This window comes from Talpa occidentalis, unplaced genomic scaffold, assembly GCF_014898055.3.
Source record: "Talpa occidentalis isolate TD23 unplaced genomic scaffold, MPIMG_talOcc4v2.1 talOcc4.7, whole genome shotgun sequence".
In the NCBI taxonomy this organism is placed as follows: domain Eukaryota; kingdom Metazoa; phylum Chordata; class Mammalia; order Eulipotyphla; family Talpidae; genus Talpa; species Talpa occidentalis.
Window position 1 is genome coordinate 61165753 of NW_023605083.1, and position 23889 is coordinate 61189641.

Genomic DNA, 23889 nt, shown 5'->3' on the forward strand with positions numbered 1-23889 from the left:
CTAAATAGACAGGATCTAGGAGAAATTAAATTAAATTATTCTAGTATTGGGCCTCCCCGGTGGCGCAGCGGTTGAGCGCTGGGTTGCGAAGCTGCCCGCGGCCTCTGCGGCGCCAGTTCGATCCCCGGCTGCTCCCCGGCCACCGGAGGAGGGTCCCACATGGCGCGCAGACCTCTCCTGCCGCCCGCTGCTCCCCTCAGCAGTGTACTTCGGTCCTTCTGCCTGCTCTGCTCCCCGCTCTGGCTCTGGTGAATTCTCTCACCCTCCCGTGCTTCTGACTGTACCCAGTGCATGTATAAACAAAAAACAAACAAACAAATAAATAATAAATAAATAAAAACATGCCTCTATAAAAAAAAAAAATAAAAAAATAAATTATTCTAGTATTAATGGATTCACTAATGGTTTCAAGGGACCATATATGAATATATGAACCATATGAACCATATGAATATATGGTTCTACATTCTTATGGGAAAATTATGTCCAGTAGTGTTAAAAAAAATTAACAAATTGAGTAATGTCACTCAAAAGTGTGAGGACTCACAGAGACATGTGTATAGATATTTAATAACTAACAAATGTCTATTAGGCCTGAAAATAAATCTTACTGATTACTGTGAGAACACACACAGATATGGAACCTAAGTCAGCCATTTCTATTTTTGTCAAACAATATTCTTACTTTGCCCACTCAGGGTGATTTGCTAGAGTTTCATTAATCAAACTGCTTGTGACTTCAATCATATGTACACTTTCTTGATGTACCTGTAATATAGACAAGGAGAGGACAAAAATTATTTTTCTATACTATTTATTGAAACAGTGATTTTACAGTCAAATAATTACACATGTTACTTTCAATTAATTTAGAAACTTCCTCTGAACAATATACATGATATCATTTGACATATACTGTGGAAACTGAAAGTACATGAGAGCTCCCTACCTTCAAGAAGTTCAACAATTTAAGGGGGAAAAATGTTACTAGAAATGTATAAATATTGACACATAGCCACATATATAAATTTAGTACACATATGTGTGCATATACAGGGTGTGTATCTATATATAAAAGCACTATCAACACTACATGAACTTATGGAACTATAAGGCAACATGAGACTTAACAGTTAAAAAAGCTATTGAGCAATGTCCATGACTTAAACAAGCCAACTGAAACTGCATTTCAGAATTAACCTTGCTGAATACAAAAATGAGGAACAATCCAGTGTTTTGTTCCTGAGTACGAATTACGATTTTGTGTTTCAATATATGTCCAGTAACTCTGGACAATTTAACTTTAACAATTGGATGTAAAAAAAAATATGTTGTGGCAACTATGAATTCTGGTTTGTCTCTGAGAGCTGTTGCTATTTTGTTTCATAAGCAATTTACTTATCTGTACTCAAACTGCTAACTCTATCCTCCCTGGCACTAATGTATTTGCTCCATGTTTTTAGTTTATCTTTAAAGAAAAGGCAGGGGGGAGGGAGGGGAAGGCTAACTCTCTAAGGGCTTTCACTGAACCCACATAGTTTAGCAGTTAGCAAATGATTTTGGCAAAAGTTATGCTCAGACACTTCACATTAGAAACTTCCACCCCCTGCTTGAGCTATCGTAAGAGCTGAGAAATATAATCAAAAGTTCAATAAAATCATTGCGGCTTCACACCTGAGCATGAAGAATGGAGTTCATTCAACGGAATGGGCAGAGTCTGAGAAGATCAAAAAAGTTAGGGACAATCTAGAATTCAGTTTTTAATAAGTTACATAGACATTCAACTGGATACTGTCAAGATGTTTTGGAGAATGAAGTGTTTGTTGGCTGACAAGAGAATGAATTAGATGGCCAGTAAATTTTCTTCAAAGCTCAGTTTACATAAATCCTCAACCACCAAGAAGTGGTTCAGTAATACATGTTAATCAGGTTCAGGGTAGTAAAAGCTCACAAGAGGCTAGGATGAACAAAGAAAAAGGATTTGAAAGATGAACCTTATTGAGATGGGCAAGCAAGAATACCTTATCTTGCAAAGGGACAAAGAAAGAAAAGTGGAATAGAAGAGCAGAAGAGAGAGGAGAAAGGAAAACGGAAGATGATACTAATGAAGGGTTTCTCCAAGAAGGAAGATAGCACAGTGGCAGGTTCAGGAGACATGTGACAAAAACAATGAAAGGCTTCTAAACAAATCTGTATAGTCTATATGTGACCATAAGTGATTAACATACAAAAACCACATAATTACTATATAGAGACTGACACAGAGTCAGGGAGAGCAGTCTGTTAGTAACAAATAAGACTAAGGGCATACTAAAGCTGAGAATGACTGAGAACAGGACTTTGAAGGAGAGAATCACTCTCAAGAAACAATGCAATTCTTTAGTAAATTGCTGCATGAGATTATCTATTGATAACAGTTACTGCCATATCTCTACAATACTATATGAAAATTTTTCGTATCTATGTCTTCATGTAAGCTTCATAATTCCTAGAAAACAACGTATCAAAATTTGAGATGCAGAGTTCATATAAAAGAAAGATTAAGACACATTATAAAAATAAGAGATCTCACTACAGAAAAAAAATTAGCTGTACTTAGAATAATTTTCTTTGATGAAAGGGGGTGTTATGGACTGAAATTCACACCAATGTCATGGTTAAGAAGAGGTAGAGCCTTTGGGAACTTAGGTCATGAGGGTGGAGCCTTCATGATGAAATCTGTGCCCTTATAAGCACAAGAGAGATGATCTTTCTCTCCACTCTGTGAGAATACAGGGGAGAAATGGCAGTCTTAAATCAGAAAGAGGGTTTTGACCAAGAACTTCACCAAGCTGGCACATTGTTCTTGGACTTCAAGTCTCCAGAACTGAGGTGGAGAAATGTCTGCTATTTAAGTCACTTAGGACTCTGTTACAGCAGCCCAGACTAGGAGGGGAGAGAAGAAATGGAAACTGGAATACGCACCTGGAAAGTAAAGATTCCACAGTAGCCTATCAGCAGAAAGAGCAATGAGACATGGAGGGAAAGAGCTAATCAACTTATGACCTAGTAAAGAGGGTACTAACTGGATTAGGTGTCATGAGACCAGATCACAGTTCTATTGAGATAAGTTACTTGTTGCTCTGTACCTCTATTTTTCCATCCACATTTACCCCTAAGCATCTTGATAATAAAGATGCACATAAAAAAATAAGCTAAATTCACTGCAAATTAATAATACAAAAATCACAGACACTTTAATTGTGAAACATATTTATAGCAAGTGACATTTTTCACGTTTGCTTCTACTAGTTTCTTATCCACACCACAATTCTAACAATTACATATTTTTAATGGTAATAGTAATTGTACTCTACCTTTGCAGTTAGGAGTAGGGCTAAAAGAAGGGTTCCTATCACTAACAAAAATATGATGAAAATGCTAATTATTTTGTCTAACATCTTCTCCAACCAGATGATCATCTGCACAGAAAAAAAAAATTATTTATCTTTCAAGTACAACTTGGTAAAAACACATATGTATTCAAATATCAAGAAGACAAAATAGGATATTCAGCATTGCAAAGCAAACTATAGGTTAAAGATTAAAACGGTGAAAGCTGTCAGCTACTTAAGAAAATTAAGTATATTAATCACTGTTATACAGTTTATTATTGTGATATCTAAGAAAAGGCAGATTCAAACAACATCTATGTTTGGATTCCCATGGTATGTTTACATTTCAGATGATAATTTACAATCTGGTAAATATTCTGAAAAAATGATCATCCATTAGCTCATGTCAAATATCATATAGTTTTACTATCAGTCAGCAAACATAGATGACTGTAGACAATGTCTCTTACAGACCACATATTTTGAATTATACAGTTAAAATAAGAACACATTCAAAAAATTTTTTCCTTTGATGTCATTAGGGTTACAAAAATATTAACAGTAAAAATATAATAAGGACATTAACAAGTAAGTTTCAAAATATGTTTCACTGAAGGCAAAAGGTTCAGAAGTGGTGCACAGCAGAGAAGAGTTTAAAACACATTTCATTACATAGGTAATGTTTATCAAGCTCATAGGTTTTCTTTATAGTTTTTCATATTGTCTCTTATTTAAAATGTTTCATTATACTTTTTAAAATTCCAATATTCCACTTATAATTCCTATTCTTTTTAAAAATGTAAGCTTTATAAATTATAGCAACTAAATCAAGAATGACCATTAATGTAGTGGTTATTTTTAATAATGAAAATTATGCTCTCCTTAAATACTATTTGACATTGTTTTGAATACAATTTTTTTGTTTTCATAATATATAATAATTCTGATAGATTTCCAAAATTTCTGCCATGCAAAGCTACCATTTAACATTTCAAAAATACAATTGATGAGACTGATGACTGCTGAAACACCACATTGCACCCCTCTACTCCAAAGAACCTACAATATTGCTGAATAAATTAAAATGTGCTCTCCAAACAGAGATTTAAAATAAACTTTCCAAGAGTAAGGAATGATAGTTAAAAAAAGGACATGACTCCTTAAGTAACATTTCCCACTCAATGCTTAGAAGCTTACATTTCCTTTATCTTTCATGAAGGATACTCTCATTAAGAGATAGAACCAGAGACACTTTTTGTGGGGTGGGGGGAGGGAGGGGAGGGATTGGGGTCAGAATGGAGGAGTTGAAATTGTATGGGGAATATAAAAATAAAATTTATTATTAAAAAAAAATAAAGAAAAAAAAAAGAGATCAATGCTATAGGAACTCAAAAATAAAAAGTTCATCTTCCATCTTGACAATTACAGCTTCACACAGAGGAGTTAATTTTCAGTGCATGCTACCAAAGCATTGACAATAATGCAGAGATATTTGAAATAATAGGTTTCTAAGATATGGAAGGTCAGATCTCATAATTTAAATAGAAGTTCTGTAATCAATGAAACAGAAAAGTTTCACAATTAGAAACCAACTTTCCGTAGTTCTTGAGATAGTTTCCTGAGAAAAGGACTAGTGTTCTATTTATCCTCTTAGAATCTCCAAAACCTCACAGTGCAAGCACATGGGAAGTGCTCAGTAAATATATACTTCAATGGGCAAGCATTAAGTAATTTCAGCTTTAAGATAAGATTTGTGTTTCCAAATTATGATTTCTGAAAATAACCTGGCAGCCTTAATATTTTTAGAAGTCACACCTTTAAATATATTTTTAAATGTAAATAATATTTTATTTAGAAAGTGTAACTGTCTAAATTTATGCCTTGGTATTTTAAACATATAAAACATGAACTACTGACAAACACATTATACACCAACATTACAAAAATTTGTATTTTTAAACCAGGGTAGAATTTTCCTATCACAAACCATATGCCTATAGGTTGGAAAAAATCTATACAGAATCACATATGAATAAAAATGTATATTCAAGATAAGCATGAGACTTAGATGTTTCCCTCAAAATTTAAAATATAAGTAAAGATGCTCAATATATGAGCTAAAATATTAATGGGTTTTCTATTCCCATTACAGCCAGCTAAGGTCAGGTGAAAATAGGATAAAAAGGGAGATAGCAAAAGAGAGAAAAGAGTGGGAAAGAGACAGGAAACACTTAAAAACATGGGGAGGGGGAACTGGTGCACAGATAAAAGGGCTAATAGAGAGCAGAAAATAAATAGAAAATTTGGAGAAGAGTCCCCGAAAGATTGAACAGAACAAGACTCACAAGGAACAGAGACAGATACAGAAAGAGAAACTTAAGAGAAGAAGCAATAGAGGAATGGGCAGGAAACAAAAGAGAGAATTCCCAAGAAATCCTGGAGATGCTCCTGATCTTACTTTTTGGGCAAAGGAAATTATACCACCTGTCACCTCTGCCCTGCTCCTGGAAACCAAACCAAGTCTCCAATATTTCCCATTTTCTATGCCCTGAGAGTTGTTTTTATTTTAATTTTTTAAACTCTATTTTTTATAGGGAGAGGGGAGTAATTTTAAAGTGACATTTAGATGTTTCAAATGGAAAGGGTATGTATGCATTCTTAAAATGTACATATGTCGATAAATTTATATTTACATCTAAAGATCCTAAAACTTTTTTTATTTTGGCGTAGAACTGGGGTATAGGCCAGAAGTGCAGGGAGTGAGAAGGTTCACCAGAGACAGAGTGGTCAGCAGAACAGGCAGATTTACTGAAATACACTACTGAGGGGAGCAGCAGATGAGACAAGAGAGGTCTGCCGTACCATGTGGGTTAGCTCCCTGGCCGGGGATCAAACTCAGGCTGCGGCACATTGATCGTGCTGAGACTTAAATCCTCAGCTACCAGAGAGGCCCAAGATACTAAAACTTCTAAGCAGATGAGTCTTACTTATCCAACTATTAAGAAAGTGTCACTCTAATACTGAATTTTCCTTTCTAATTTATTATTCTGGGCCTGTAGGTTTTCATTTTGTTTTGCTTTTTTAGCCAAATTCTAGTTGAATCTTGATGCAAGTAACATCAAGAAACAAAACAATTAAGCCTTGAGCAATATGTTACATTTCAATTATCCATAAATTTTTCTCTTTCACAATCATTTCTTCTTTTGAATTGGTTTCCTAATTCACCTCACTTGACCTTGGAAACCAAATACCAAATGCTGCAATATTTTGACCTTGTAATAAAACAATCATCCACTTATTTATGTGCTTTCCTGGAGCACACTCTCAGAACATCAAGCAGCTACTCCAATGCTACATTGAAATTATCTGTGCTACAAGGAATCATCAAAAGGAAAAATTATATCTCTTAGGAATCTTTTAAAACTACCTCACAGCTAGCCATTTGTGAGTTAGGCTTCTAGGTCAGGACATCGGAGTAATTTAGTCACTGAACTTCAAATCAAATTGAAACTAATCACTTTAGCTATCCTCTCATTTTTTAAGGACAGTTTCACTGCAATACACACAAATTGGGGGAATATATAAAACCACCTACTGTGATCAAAGAAAGAAAATGTGGCTTATTTTCACAACACTATCATTTGCAAAGGACTGAACTCATTTCCTCATATTAGTTTTGAAGGAATGAAGGTATATACAGTCATGTGTAGGTGATGGTGTTATATGTGTTCATGTATTTTACACAGTTTATCTTCAAAGTTTAAAACTTTAGGCATTGTTAAATGTCTTCCGTTTCCTCTATTTCAACATGAAGAATGAAATCCTAATCTCTACACTTAACAGTCTTATTAAGATCTATTTCTAAGAGGTGATACATCTTTCTTAAACCCTAACTACAGTATTCTCACTGAAGACTTTGAGTCTTGTGTTTAAACAAAAGTTACATAAAAGATGTCATCTCTTGCTATCTGCCCCACAGATTTAATGAAATTAAGTCTAGAACTTAATTCTATATATGGACTCTCTGTCAGAGATATGGTACTCCTAATATATCTACATTAGCCTTTACTGAAATCAAAAATATACCTATTGTAATTCCTATTGTATTAAAATCACGTGTAGCATTTACCATAAGTACAACTTCAAACCTTGGGAAATAACATGAAATTAGATGTCACAGCCATGATTACAATATTTTTTAAGTTAAAAAATAAACTTTTAGAATGCTACTTATTTAAAAAAGAAAAACACTACATATAATTACTAGCCAAGGGAAGCAGACAAATATTTCACAGATTTATTCCTTTAAAAAATTCTTGTGTCATTTATAGAGAAAATAACAAGAGTTCTCTTCCTTTTTCAGTAACTATTGCCTAATATGTTCTCCCACCTCAAAGGAGACTGAAGAGTCAGGCTGGGTCACATAATAGAGCTGAAGGGGAATGGAAACCACAGTGGACAAAAGGACTGCAAGATAGAACTTGTAACAAATACCTGGAAAAGGAGATACCATTCATATTCTAAAAAGTTTTTGAGTTTTCAGCAAATTTTACTGTGACAGTATTAACGCTTCATGACCTTCCATAGCTTATAATTAGAACTTTACAAAAACTTAATTTGACATATGGATAGAAATACAAAGTGAGAAAGGAGATAAGGAAGCGAGGTTACAGAATCTCAACAGTAAAAGTCAACATCCATGTGTTCATTTACCTTCTTATTTAGCCAGTGCCAGAGCTTGAGGGTAGGGGGTAAGGAGAGAAAGAGAAGATAAGAACAGTGGAGCATCATTAGGGAATGCAATAATAGTATGAAAAGAAAAGAAAGTCACTGAAAGATGAGGAGGAAATTATCCCAAAGAAAAAAACAGAAAACAAAATTATAATGTATTAATAAAGTTTTAAATTTAGTGAATGTAATATTACTTTAAGGTAAAAAAAGACTGAAATGATGATAACCACAAGTTTGTTGGCAATTCAGCAATTAAAAATATATTAAATAACCTGAAGGCCTGTAGGCTTAAGTAGTCACACCAAGTTCCAAAGATCAGGTGATAGTTAAGATTCATACTTCATGTACCAAAAAAGATCTTTAACCTAAAGGCTAAAAGGCAGAATTTCATCAGTGTGACTGTAAATGCTGTTCACAGAGTTTTCCCTGCAGTATACCCAATACATGATTAAACACACACTTCCAAGAGAGGATTCACCAGAGAGAGTTGGGAGCAGAACAAGCAGATTGAAACACACTGCTAAGGGGAGCAGTGGGTGAGACAAGAGAGGTCTGCTGCACCATATGAGTTATGAACTCGCGCTGCAGTGGCTGCAGATAGCTTCACAGTGCTGAGACTTAGCCTCTTGCGCCACCAGGGAAGCCCAAAACTGGCCAACTTTTTAAAGATAATCATGTAAAATATAAGAAAGCTTATCCACTTTATCGCCTTTGACTCAGAACTTTGTTATGAGTTTGAAAGATCTACCTCCTTCCTCCTCACAAGAACACCAGTAACTATAATCATCCATATGTACACTGGTTTCCGTAATAGTATTTCTCAACTTGGAGTCATGGATAGACACATTAAAGGATATAGTTACTAGTTTCTGTGGTGAAGTTGCTTGCACAGATGACACATAAAGACCTTCTTGATTCAATTTCCCCTGTCACTCCAGTCTCACCTCCCACTAATCACCATTTCCTATGTTTTGCCATGAGCATTTTCCTGGCGTTCTCTATGCATTCATGCTGTGAAGTCTTTGTCTTTACATTGCTCTGCCGTCCTGTTCTTGTCTACCTAATGAACTCCTACTTGTGCTTCAAACCATGTCTGGCACTACTTTTCTTCAAAACACCTCCTCTCCCACTGTCTCACCAAAGGCAAGTCATTTCTTTTTCAGCACTCTCACTGTGGCCTCTACTTTTCCGACACAAACTGTAACAGCCAACATTTAATTTGCATGAAAGTCACACACCTAGTAAGTAGCAGATCGGGATCTGAAAGCAGGTTTGGACTCAGAACCCATGACCTCAACCACTAAGCTTCTGAAATTTAATGGATTACTCTCTCTTCACCAAATAGACTTTCGACATTTGACTTTCTCTAGGATTTAGCACAATATCTCACAGATGGGAATTATTTCAAAAATATTCACTGAACTGGGCCATTACCATTTAGGTAAGTCACTGAACCCCTCTGGATTTCCACCGGTCCTTACAAAATGAGGGACTTGAACTAGGTATTCTATACGATCCTTTTCTTTCCCTTTTAAGGGGGAAACTGCTTAAGCAATACTTACATTATGTCTACCCTATGTTATATAAACCATAATAGCTAACTTTAAATTCATTATAGAATTGAACATTCAATGTGTTATTGACAATTGCAAAAGCAACATGATAGACCATGAAATGGAGTATTTCAGACCATGAAAATATCAACTCCATTAAAACAGTCCATATTCTTAAAAAACCATACCTTGCTATCGACTTTTAACAAGAATTTCCCAATGCCGATGATTGGCCAGGGGGCCAGGGCTTCCTGCCGCTCCTTCAGGAAGTGGTCGATTACCTGACGCCACATGCAGCAGCGCTTCTCCAGGAAGTTCACAACTCCAAAATGGATGACAAACTTTTTGAGTGCCCAGACTACAGAGAAAGGGAACACATATAAACAAACTATAGATTAGATAGTTAAAGCATGAAAAAGCCCCTTAGTTTATGTGACCCTAAAATAAAGATAAAAAAATTAAAAAAAAAAAAAGGAGGGAAGAGGAAGAAAGTTCCAGGTATTCCAAAAATGCTATTGGGACAGGTAACTTTTCACAGAACCACTACCTGACTACACCACCTCTGTTAAGTATGAGTCCCTGAAGGAGTCAGGGATCATTTTAAAAACGTAAAATACTCTGATGGCAGGTATTTCAGTGGCCGTAATCTGGCCCCCTCACATCTTTCCCTTTCCCAGGTGGTAAATAGTACCCCTGTCATGTCCTAATAATAGCCAAGGAGTTTAGGACTTGACAGGGGTACTATTTTTCACCTGGGAAAGGGAAAGCTATGAGGAGGCCAGATTATGGCTGCTGAAATATTCACCATGAGCATATCTTAGGTTTATGTGGGTTATAAAATTGTCAAATTTTGCTCTTTTCCTTAGAGGTTTGATATTTAGTCACTGGAAAAGTATCATGACTTTACACCTTTACTGGGTAATTTTTTCACCTGTATTCCTATTTCTCCACTTGACACTATTCTGCACATTTGGATCTTTTAGCAGGGTTCAGTAGGAAGGCTAGCTGGATACAAGCAGGGCTTGTACAAATGATTCCTGAGGTTGTGTACAGGGAGGTTCATTCACAGACCATAACAGGAATGCCCTCCCTCTGAGGTTAGACAATATTGTGGCCCTTCAAGCAGGGGTTACGCTTCCTGCTAATGAACTAAGAGGGTGGTGGGGTCTGAGGAAGAGTTACTTATCTGTGAGTGTTACCCTGAAGTTTGGACTCTGGACAGTTGATCCTAACAGTATAACTTCCCTAACTCTGGGGTTTCTGTGTCCTTAGCTGTCGGCTTCTAATCTAATAGTTCAGTTTACTATTTTGAACCATAAGCTCAATGTCACATACCAGTTCAACAAAAACTTCATTAGTATTTTTAAATCTTTAGAAAGTTCCTGTTGTTTCTAGAATAAGCACAGGCAATTATAGGCTGTAGAAACCTTTTGGAGACCACCCTGTTCAGACTGTGTTCTCCTAAGGCTGTGTCAAGTTCTTAAGATGAGCCACACACAAAAAAAAAACCCTACATATTTCAACCCCCCATACCGCAAGTTCCCCATGGACAGGCATTCTACAGTGTCCTGGTCATAACAGATCTTTAAAATAATGGTAACTAATCAAGTATCTAATATAACAAAAAAAAATAAGTTTGAAAAGTAATGATCCAGAAGGTAAAAGGACCAAATTAAGTTTAGACTTTTAGACCATAGTGAAAAGTAAGCCTTCAAAAATCAGGTTGTGTTTATTATGTCAGTAAAAAACCTTTATAAAGGAGATAAGGACTAATCAAATGTAGGCAATATCTAGATGGCAGGAAGCAGAGAATATACTGAGGACTTAATAAACTTTGTACACACTATGACTACAATGAAAGAAAGCCAAAACAATCAAGAAAGTATAAAACAAAAGACTCTTCTACAGTGCATCTGATCCAGAGAACACTCTACCTTACTGCTGTCAGCCTTAGAAGACAGCTTTAATGAGAATCAGTAGAATAGAGGTGGGCCTTATATTACCATTATAATTAGGTACAAAGTACCTAATTAAAAAATTTATAGAAAAAGCCATATGACTCATTTTGATTAAAAAAACATACATGCAATAGTCTAATTTTCTGTCAAAAAAAAGAAAACTCAAGGCTTGGCATATAAATATTTCTCAAAACTTGCATTTTCTTTGAATTAAAATGCAATGTAACACACATTTCACTATAAAAGCAGCAATGAAAATTCAGTTGTAAACCCCAAAGCCCAAGATTGTTGTTAACATTCTCCTCCACAGAACCATGGATGGCTGAATAGTGAACTCTTCAGATGAAACAAAATTACAGAAATGAATATATGTTCAAGTTTACAAGTGAAATATTAAGATGTCAAAGTAATAAATTTCTAAAATAATGCTTATTATTCCAATGTAAACATGACTTTATTTTTCAAAAAACAGTAAAATTATCCCAGAATATTAAATGCCAAATGTAAAAACAAACTAACAAACAAAGACCCTTAAAGGCAAGATCTAATGAACCAGATTAACCTGCAATAGGCACTGGCAGCAACTGCACGATCCACAGGTTCAACCAGATCTGGACTCCAATGATGGCCCAAACCAGAAACACAAAGTAGACATCACTGGTTTTCTTCTTTCTAAGAAAAGTTCCAATTTCAGGCCTTTGTCTGCTGAGAGTGGGTGAAGGTGATGCGGGCGAAGGAGATGAGGATGAGGTTGGAGGGGGTTCTCCCCTGTCCGTGTTTTCTGAAGAGGGAAAGAAAAAAATTCACCCTACGTATTAGTCCATATGCGGAAACAAGTATGCAGAACAATTTCCTAGGGTAATCTATTTTAAGTCTTTAATGCACTGGGTTAAAAAAGAAAACAGATTTGGATGTAGTCTGTACATGCACTTAAAGGGTATGGAAAATTCCAATATTGACAGTGTTTCAATCTGGGGAAATTAAGTTTGTTGGGGGGAGGTCTGGGTATGGAGAATTTTTACTTTAATTTTTTAAAATTTATTATTTATGCATACAGAGCTGGGGGGTAGGTCAGAGGTGCAAAGGGTGAGTGGATTCACCAGAGACAGAGTGGGGAGCAGAACAGGCAGATCTACTGAAATACACTGCTGAGGGGAGCAGTGGGCGAGACAGGAGAGGTCTGCTGCGCCATATGTGTTAGCTCCCTGGCCGGAGATCAAACTCATGCTGCAGTGGCTGTGAACAGCTTTATAGTGCTGAGACTTAACCACCTGTGCTACCAGGGAGGCCCCCATTCAAGTTTTTTATAACATACATCACATATTATTAAAGAAAGAAAAACTAGCAAAAAACATATGACAAAATAGCTGAGAATTTTAGAGAGCACATACAAATTATTCAAACCATAAAACACTTGAATTTCTGTTTTAAAAATTATCCCTTTTAACATAACTTAATATTAGATGTATGTGTGTGTGTGTGTATATATATATATATATAAAATTTCTGACACAATATTGCCTTTCAGTGCTATTTCACCTAAAATGGAACCAACTACTCATATAAAAAGAACCTAGGCTCTTGAAACATATCTTTCTCTTAGCATGAGATATGACAAATTGCTGAAGGTGAGGGGGGTTTTCTGATAAAAGGAAACCATACTGAATTATTTTACATACAGCACTGTCTTCTAATAATTTAACTACTGTGTTGCATTTTACCATAGGGTTAAATTATTTCTATTTCCAAGTTTTACCAAGACATATCATATACATTAGAAATCATGTAACTATTAAAGTAATAAATGCTAGGTGTACATCACTAAGTGATACATGAAAACAAAGGGGAGGGAGCATAAATATATGAAACCAAGGGAAAAATGAAGGACTAGTAAGTACTAGTGTCTTTAACCTAGCATTCTATGTCTATTTCATTTTCCAGAATGGTTTTCAAGGCATTTTTTCATAACATCAGTCACCTGCAGGCTGAGTCGAGGGCTGGTCTTCACTGCTTGATTCATACCCAGTGATAGAGATGGCCAAGTTTGCCAGAGTAGAAGCTGCCATGGAGATAACTTGCCCAGGTAACTCTGCCCCTGTGAAAAGCATGTATTTTTTAAAAACTCTTTAAAGCAAATGAACAAAGTACAAAATAACTGTTGCAAATTGAAACAAATTGAAAGTCCTACATTTTCAACAGCAATAAAATAATGGTTATTACTAACTCACCAGACCAATGGTTCTTTGCCAAGGGAAAACAGTTAAGGATCAACAGGAAGTTTCTGCTAAAAATGCTGATTCCTGGACTCTGCATACCTCCCTCACTTGGGAACATCATGCTGATGTGTATGTTAGATACTGGATAATTGAATGTGGCGTGTCATGCTTGTATTTAACTTCACAAGTTAACTTTAATGCATCTCTCTGATGAAAAACACTGTCATGCCAAGTTTGTGAGCGCCCTGAATGCGGACTTTTTTATTCTTTCCCTTTGTATTACCAAGCCTATTGCTATAAAGGGCAGTCCATACTTGGTGCTCAAAATGACAACATGCCATGGATGAATATGCAAATGTATAAATATTATGAACAACTGTACAGATAAACAAAGCACACAATTCAGCACAGGTAAAATCTACCTCCTGAAAATCTAAAAGAACATCATTACCTTGTTTCAAGCTATACATTACGATGTTAAGTTCCTAATAGGTAGTACCAAAGCTTAATTAGCACTAGTTCTAGACTCAAAATATTTACTGGCACCAGTGTCAACCTGCTCTGGCAGACAAGAAGACTAGCTCACACAACACCAATAGTAAAATATTGCAGAACCATAGTGCAGTATAACAATCAGGATATATCAACATAGATAAAAGATGTAAAACAGTCTGATACTGCTAGGATCTCTCCCATTGTCCTTTTTTTTAACATGTCCACACCTCCTTCCCACCATGTAAATAAATGATCAGTTTTGAGATATGAAAAGCTCACTCTTGCTACTTGATTTAAAAAAAAAAAGAGTAGAGTGTGCCAAGAATGTGCAGAGGGAGATAAGTTATTACAAAACTATAGACAAAGCATGATGGTAACAAAGCCTACAGTAGTTAATGGGTGAGATGTTGGAAAAGTAGCTTCAATAAGAGACAGAGTAGGCAAAGTCAACCAAGACTTGGTGATCAAAGAATAAAAGGAATTAAAGAGATAAAGTGTCAAGAATGGCACCCCAAATTTCTAGATTAGGGAAACAGTCAAAGATTCTTTACATTAGATTTTGAATTGCTCTGAGATGATGGTAGGAACAAAAATATTAGTAGGTCTAAGTTCCATAAGGTGGTGGGTTAACTGAATTTGAAATGAACCTGAGACGTAACCCATTTGGTGGGAAGATTTATACTGTCTACAAGGTAGATCCTCTGCATTCACTGAAGTGTGTTTTTGCTACTGGAGTAAAGATGGGAAGTGCCCCCATCTTCAACTATCCTGAAGACTCAGAGCCTCCTCCAGTCCTTTCTCTGTTAACTGGCCCTACAAGAGATTTGAGAACTCCCCAGATTCTCTAGGAAGAATAGGGTACTGATATCACGAGCCCTGGTCTTTCACATGATTACCTGCTATATGACAGGTAGATGGAGACCTCAGGTTTCTGGGCTTTCTGGTCATTTAAAAACAATTACCAGTGTTAGGAGGAAAATGCCCATACTTCTCAGGTTGGGTGTCTAGGATATCAAAGGTACATCTGATGCTTACTTCCCTAGCTTTTGAAGTCATGCTTCTCATATGTAGAGTAAACCAGACTCTGAGTCAAAGTTTCTTCATCTGAAAAATAAGTATAATGCCCTTCTCACTGGATTACTAAATAAATTAAACAAGAGAGCATGTTTAAAGAGTCTAACTAGGCTTTACCTAGCTAACTCAAGTAATGCTACTGTTCTTTTCTCATAGAACACACACTGAACACAAAGACACTTATAACCCAGGGTACTACCATGTGAGATTTCAGGGACCCAGGTGGCAGAGAAGCAAGTCCCACAGCTGCGGTGAGCCCATAGCACCAACAAGGAAGACTGAAAGAGGTCACAAGTACAATCAAATGCCAGAAGGATCAGCAGGCAATACTTTTCCATGGTGGTTGATGCTTGTTCAAAGAGCCCAGTGAAAGCAAAGAACACCAGGTTGAGAGTCAAGGACCCAGGTTTAAATCTTAGCTTCACCTATAAAATGCCTTCATCTGTAAATTAAGGGTTTTGTGGATATTTTTGTTTTGTTTGTGGATTATCTCAGGGTTTCAGGAAATACCAAATAGGAGTTCCCAGGGACTAAGAATATACCACTGAGTATGGCCATGGGGTTCAGAAGAAACTGTTGAAACTAACTCAACAATGAAGCACAAGAAGAGTTTTCTGGGTGTAGGAACTAAATAAACTCATGTTTTCCATTCTGATGAAATTCAAAGGATTAATTGTGTGAGTCCAGTAAACCATGGATCATAAAAGCTCCCACAGCAGCAAAAGATTCAAAGTTCAAAAGACACACAGATGTCTACACAGGTGACTAGGACCCAAGAGCAAGACCTACTGGGCACAAGGAAGCGACACATGCACAGTGCTGCTCAGGACAGAGAGCCCTGCTGCACCCTGCAGTATCACAGTGACACCTACAGGAAAGAACTGACAGTGAACAACAGGAAGAGGTGGTCTCAACAGGGATGACATGATTTGAGTTCCGATGCCTAAAACAAACAAGGTTCTAAGGGCAAGAGGGGGAAAAAGTTAAGAAATTTAGAAAAAATGTTTAAAAGATTTATGATCAGGGTAATCTAAACTGTAAGTCCACAAAAAGGATTCTAGATCAAAAATAACTTATCCCAAAACTGGCTGTTATGAAGTAAATGAAAAAGGAAAAACCAACATTTCCAAATCTGCTCTCAATATTTTTTGTGTCCCTAGGATTCCCTTATTCAGGAATACAAGACCCAAATTATGTGGCTTGCAAGCTAACACACCACTGTCATGATTTATGGCTAATAATAATCACACATTGTCTTTCTTTTTCCCCAAGCTCAAAACTTGGTATTAGAATTGTGTTCAGAGGTCCACACAAGAGAAAACTCACCTGAAATCTCTGGTCTAGAACTGCATTACTCATTTACTTGTTATAAAGCACTTACTTAGGCACAAAAGCAGTCAAAAGGAGAAAACTGGCCTGGAGTTAAGGGTGAGGGGTAAGCAGAGCTTTCTCAATCACTTCCTATAGTAGTTGCCAAAAACAGGATGTTTAGGTCTTCTGATCTGATACGTGACCACAGAATCTAACTGACTGTCACCAGGAAAACCAACTGAGCAAAGAAAACTTAGGAAGATAATAAAAAGCTGACATAAAATATTTCCTTTTTTCCAATCAGAGAGATAAGTAATTAAGGTTTCTGTATTTCAGGTATTGTAAAATTTTAAATAAATACGTATGAAAAATGGTGTCAAAATTGTCAGACATTACTTGACTACTAAATAAAATAATAAAGAACGACTTAATGAAAAAAAATCCTTAAGATAGCTGTGTGAATATGCCAGGGTGCCACCAATAATCTTGATTAGCATAAAATAAAGATGTTAAAAGTAACGCAGAGGATATTTACTGATACAGAAAGTTGCTTGTGACATAATTAAGTTAAAAGTGTGGGTTAAAAAAGAGAATATTCACTATGATTCAGTATTTTTGTTCTTTGTTTTAAAAACTTTGAAGGCATAAAAACCATTAGTAATGTTTTGGTATAATTTGTGGGTTGTGAGATTTTGAGTGATTTTATTTTCTTATTTTTGTTTCTCTGAAAAAAATTTTTTTCTGGTGTAGAAGAACTGGGGTGTAGGGTGGAGGTGCAGGGGGTAAGTGGAGTCACGAGAGGCAGAGTGGGGCGCAGAACAAGCAGATCTACTGAAATACACTGCTGAGGGGAGCAGCAGGTGAGGGAGGAGAGGTCTGCTGCACAATATATGGGTTAGCTCCCTGGCTGGGGATTGAACTTAGGCTGTGCAGGTGATAGCGTTGAAAGTTAGCCCCTAGGCCAGCAGGGAGGCCCCTGTTTCTCTGAATTTTCTAGCTGTCACAAACTAATAGTTGAGAAAATAATTCCTTTTAAAAATGTGCTGGAATTTTAATTTATTCTTTGAGTTTATGTATAATCATCAGAAAGAAGCAAGGGAACAAACAAAAGTCACTGCAGAAACTACCTGATGCCTCTCCAGTCCAGTCATAGCTGTTTGCACATAGCCAGTTAACACTAAATCCAGTCTGATGATCTAAGGATCATTACTAAATCTGCTACAGTTCCACTATACCCCCAAACCTTACAATTCTCTAGAAACATGTATGTTGAACAATCTGTTGTGGATATAGGTCACTTGCAACCAATGTCCCTCAAAATAATCTACAATAAAACCTTTTAAAAAACACAATGTATTCAAAATTGTACTACAAGTTCTAGACACAGCAATCAGGAAAGAAGAAATAAAAAGCACCCATTTTAGAAAAGAAGTAAAACTATGTCTATCCTCAGATGACATGAACATATACATAAAAAACCCTAAAGAGTCCACAAAAAACCTACTACAGCTAATAAACAAATACAACAAACTTGCAGTATACAAAATCAATAGGGGTAAAAATTCACAACCTTGGATTTGGCAATGATTGGTAAGATAAGATAACAAAAGCACCAATAACAAAAACCTGGAAAAAAATCACAAACACGTGGAAATCAAAGAGCACACTTCTAATTAACCAACGTGTCAAAGAAGTCAAAAGGAAAATCAAACAGTATCTTTACTCAAATAAAACTAGAAACACGCGTAAAAATTTATGGGATGCAAAAGACGTTCTATGAAGGCAGTTTAGAGCAATAAATGCTTGTCAGAGATCTCAAATAAATAACTTAACTTTACAGTTAGCTACCTAGTAAGGACAGGGTTTCCTTTGGGTCTGATGAAATGTCTTAGAACTTGATGGAAATAACGGTTGCACAACACAGCAAATGTATTAAATGTCACTTTAAAATGGTTAGTGGTTAATTTTATGTTATATGACATACTTCAATTTTAAAAAAGCAAAAACGTAAGTAGGGCATGGTTTAGCAACCTAAAATATTTTAATTAATTTATTTTCTTTTCAAAAAATGTCAGATTTTTAAACTGCATTAAAACCATTTCACTATAACATGTTTTTAAAATAAATTTACTCTCCAAAATGATTCAAGAGTAATATTAATAGAATGCCCTATTTCTTACCAGGAGGCTCTTTTCCATTCTGTTTTTCATAGAGGGTGCCCACAGATATCAGGAAAACAATAACCAGGAATACTGGAATTCTCCATGAGCCAGCCAGGGATGCTGCAAATTATTAAAAGTTATTAACATTTTTAGTGAAATAAAAACTTGTCTTTAAAAGACTTGGTTTAGTAGCTTGACAGAAAAATTTGGCATACATGTTAATAGCAAAATTGTTTCACAGGGGGAAAAAAAAAAATCACTGGACCAGATGAAGCCCTATTCTCAAGAGATCCCTGGTCTACAGGATTGGACATGTGCCAGCCTATCTTTAAGAGGTTTGGATCACTTAAGGAATCCATTCTAAAGCACATGCAGGGTATAAAACCATACTACTCAACCACCCCGTAAGGTGCCATTTAGCCCCAGAATGACCTGGGTCAGGCAAAAACTTGATTTCCTGAAAATGCTACTGGGTGCGAACTCTCTCAAGAAAGGAGGCAATGACCCAAAGGACAGGCAGGATGTCCTTTAGTCTATGATGCGAAAAGCATGCTAACAAGTGGCCAAGGATAAGATGCCTCCTCATGGCAATTTGCAGTCCCCAGAATTCTTCTAGGGTCTCATGGACATAGCTGCCTGCTTCCCTCCTCTGCCTGCCCCAATTTCAAAATGAGTCACATCAGACATTAAGATATCTTGCTGATAATAACTCCAACATTCCAAGTGAACAAAATGAGAGCAACACTTTGTTCAACATCAGACTCTATGCAGAGACATATGTTCAATCAGTTCTGCTTTTTATTTTAAATAACATGCAGCTCTAAAAATGACTTCAGGGCAGATCTCCTGCCCACCTGTATCTAAGCAAGCATCTCTTTCTTAAACCTACCACTTCTCAACACAGTTCTCCTGCCCAGCTGTGACATTACAGGTGTTTCTTTTCATAACCCTGTCCCTTTCAGAGGAAGCTCTTTCTGCCAGCTTTTGTCTGTGCAAGTGTCCTTTACTTTCGTTCTTTTTTTTAAATAATAAACCTGCCCTTTTGGAGGCGAAAATAAAATTAATTAATTAATTATAATTACTTTAAATAGGCTATCTACTGCTTTGAGTTACTGAATTTTATTTTTTAATTAGAACTTAATGTTGCCATAGACTTAGTTCTGGAGAAAAAAGGTCCCTGAAAAATCACTACAACATCCAAGCAACCACTTGGCTAACAGTGAAGTCCCAAGGGACAGGCAACTCATTATTTTGAGCAGCTGACACTTAGGATCCTTATGGTGAGCAGAGATTGGTCTCTGAAACTAGTCATTGCTCTGCCCTCTCTCCCTCCTGGCTATAGAGATCTGTTTAAATCACTGTTTTCACAGGACAGCACTTCAAATACTAGAAACAGGTTTCCATGTTTCCTTCCCTTCACCTCCTCCTTGGTCCAGTAGCCCTTCTATTATCCAGGGTGATCATCTCTAGGTTCTTTAACATTTCTCACACAGGGTCTTGGACCCTTCTCACTATTCTTGACTGTTCATCTATACCCTCAAGTGAGACACTCAGAACTGGCCACAATAATCTACTTTTTAAGATATATACCTATTTTAAAGGACCTTTTGAAAATGAACATCCAATGTAATTAAAAGATAGACATGTTAAAGCAAAGCATTTTCATGAAAGATTAATGCAGAACATTTTCTGAAGATTATTTTAAAGAATTAAAAATGAAACATGTAACGCTTCCATTTACATGGTCAGCCTTTGCTGACCTTAAGCTAGACTTAGAAAATGGAACCCACCTAAATGAAAAAGCAATATAATCCAGACAGGAATTGAAACTGCTCTCAAGTAGCGTTCAGTGCTTGCATTCCACTTGAATGAAACAGTCAACACATAGCCAACTACCAACGTCCAGATCTTAAATGAAATATAGACACAATTGTAAGACATACATACACATGAAAGTAAACCTACAATTTGTACAAAAACTGTATCTAGATAGCCTCAGAGCTCTGGGTACAGTACACTTGGTACAGTGCTAAAAGGACTGTGGCTAGGTTTTCCGCCTCTCTTTAGATAAATCAAGTTTTGAAATAAGCAGGCATTTGAAATCACCTGTAGTAAAAACTATTAAATAACTACTTAACAAAAATACATAAATAGTTTTATGTTATATTTAAATTCAAAAACGATTGCATGCATAAAAATAGTATGATAAAATATTCAATTTATAAGCCAAGAACTTAAATTAAGAGCTTAATCTTGTGGGATTCTTAGTTTTTTTTTTTTTTCCTATAGCTTAATTTCTAGAAGAGAAACAAATAGAAAAAAAAAAAAGGAAAGTTTTCCAAAAAGAATCAGGTTAAACAATTCCATTACAGCCTATGAAATATTCTTGTTACCACAAAAAGAACTGTGTAGAAGCTAGAAAGAAGGCAGCCAGTTGAAGTGTGATCCTCCTGAAATAATTTAGGCAACAGATGGTTAGAATCTAGTCCAGTTATATGCACAGCTGAAGAAGTACAGCTGAAAAAAAAAAAAAAATGCTACCAGTAGATAAAACAGCAAATCTGGAGAAGAACTGGCCAGGGACCCCTCCTCAGTTCTCCCCACACTAGAACTAAATGACTCTAGCAAAGCATTGAGAGAGACTGAAAAAGCCTTCACAGGAACTCTCCAAGTAGCTCAGATTTAACAGAACATTTGCAAAAGAAGGAAGAAATACTTAATTCAGAACAAATGTGAGCACCAAGAATTTATTTTAAAAATCTGAACCCTGAAAAAAAAGCCAAATTTAAACCAAAAAAAAAAAAAAGAGAGAATTTTAAACACTAACCACTAACTCCAAGAATGAAGAAAAAGAACTGACAAGGTTACTACAAAAGACAGAAAAAACTACCTCATTTTATTTTGATCTTATCTATCAATAAAAATAGTCTTCAGGTCTTCACAGTTGTTTATAGCACCTGATCTGAGAATTCACTTTTGGAAACTAACTAAATAATGATAAATGCTAAAAAAAAAGTTAAACATAAAGAAGCTTATTAAGTGCAATTTAGATTAATGGTAAGTTGACCACCTAAAAGTTCAACAACTGAGAAATGGTTTAGTGATACATGATTCACTCAATAAAATGTTATGTAACCACTAAAAAGATTTTTTTAAATCAAAGACTGCATAATTTAAAATATACTGAATAGATCATTAAGGAAAAGCAAAAAACAGAAACACATATAGGATTCCGTCTACCAAAAGATGGGGGAAAGGAAATGCCCTAAGAAGTTGGTGGTTGTATTTGGGTGGTAAGATTTTGTTTTTCCCTTTATTTGTTTCTATATTTTCCAAATTGCCTTTAATGAGCACTAATTTTTCTTAAACTTTTTATTTAGATGTTTGTTTTACAACGCCATATAGGTTTCAGGTATACAGTTTCTAACCTCAGTTCTATCACACCACACCCACCACCAAATGTCCAGTCACCATCCACCACCAATTAATTGGGGGCAATAATTCTTTTATAATGAAAAGAATATTAAAATAATCTTCTTCAAGTAACTCTAGTAAATGAAATATTAAGGAGAGCTTAAGACCTAGGCATAAGACTATAGTTGCTTCAGAGAAGTTCAAGCTTATAGAACCACACTGGGAATTCTGTGGGATTTCAAAATAGTTTTGCATTAACAATAAAGTTGGGAATTCATTGTTAATTCTGGGAATTCAAAATACTTGCTATATAACAATAAAATTCAGAACAAGATCTGAGTATAATAAAGGTACATTTTTATAACACTATGGGCCAGCCCTATTCCATCACTTCATATTTATGAAGTCACTTAACTCCTATAGCTCCAGGAAATAAGTACTACTGTCCTGCACATTTTACAGATGACAAAATAGACTTCAGGGATGTGACCTGCCCAGGGTCACACACAGTTAATAAGTCACAGACCCAGGATTAGAACTCAGGAATCTGGCTCCAGGTTATGCTTTCTTCACTATAAGGAAAAATGCTTTCTGTACTATAAAAAGAAAAGAAAAGAAAAAAAAAAAGGCAAAGCTGCTCTACTATTCATAAAGGAAAATAGTCAATTTTGGCAACTACAAATTGTTGAAATAAAAAAGGGTCCTCAGCAAGTGGATGGTCTTTGGTGCTATACCACACAGGGTATAGACCCACCCTCCTAAAAGTAACAACAGTAAATTTAGGTGAAAAGACTAGAAGGAAGGAGGCCTCCCTGGTGGCGCAGCGGTTGAGTGCTGGGTTGCGAAGCTGCCCGCAGCCTCTGCAGCGCCAGTTCAATATCCAGCCACCGGGCAAGGGTCCCACGTGGCGTGCAGACCTCTCCTGCCGCCGCTGCTCTCCTCAGCAGTGTACTTCATCAGTCTGCCTGCTCTGCTCTCCCCTCTGGCTCTGGTGAATTCTCTCACCCTCCGGCTTTTCTGACTGTACCCAGTGCACGTATAAATAAATAAATAAATCTTAAAAAAAAAAAAAAAGACTAGAAGGAAGGCATACTAACCAGACTTGTAGAATATACAAAATTGGGAAGTCAATAAAAATTGAGATTTTAAAAAGCCACTCAAAAAGATACCCTGAAGCTAGAATAATGAGCTAATTCAAGTAAGAGTAAATGTAATAGAGAAAATGCAAAGTTCTGCTTTCAGGTTCAGAATTTAACTGCAGAATGAAGACATATAAGGTACTTTTCAGTTCAGTATGAATCAAGAGTAGATTAACTGGTGTGAGCGTCTACTATTAACAGTACAGTACTATTATCAGGGAAAGGGATTACTTCACTGAATACTGCACCAACAAATCACATCAGCAATAAAATCCAGAAAGGGAAATTACAACATAGGAGATAAAGGTGTAGCAGGGGAAAAACAACTTCCCTTAGTAAAGAAAAGGAAATATGTAGATTAGATAGCCATCTTCAAATAGTTGGGAAATGTCATCTGGGAAGAAAACAGACTTTATTTTCTGTGATTCCATGGATAGAAATAATAGGTGGAAATTAGGAAGT

At 36.1% G+C, this 23889-nt stretch overlaps 1 protein-coding gene across 1 annotated transcript in view; it reads right to left on the minus strand.

The window, feature by feature from the left end:
• Positions 1-23889, minus strand: part of TMEM245 (transmembrane protein 245) — a 53228-nt gene that overhangs the window by 22389 nt on the left and 6950 nt on the right. Inside the window, 7 exon segments of the mRNA XM_037494215.2 lie at positions 686-768; positions 3357-3461; positions 9847-10016; positions 12179-12397; positions 13595-13711; positions 18893-18994; positions 20665-20782. Coding sequence (XP_037350112.2) covers positions 686-768; positions 3357-3461; positions 9847-10016; positions 12179-12397; positions 13595-13711; positions 18893-18994; positions 20665-20782 — 914 coding nt within the window.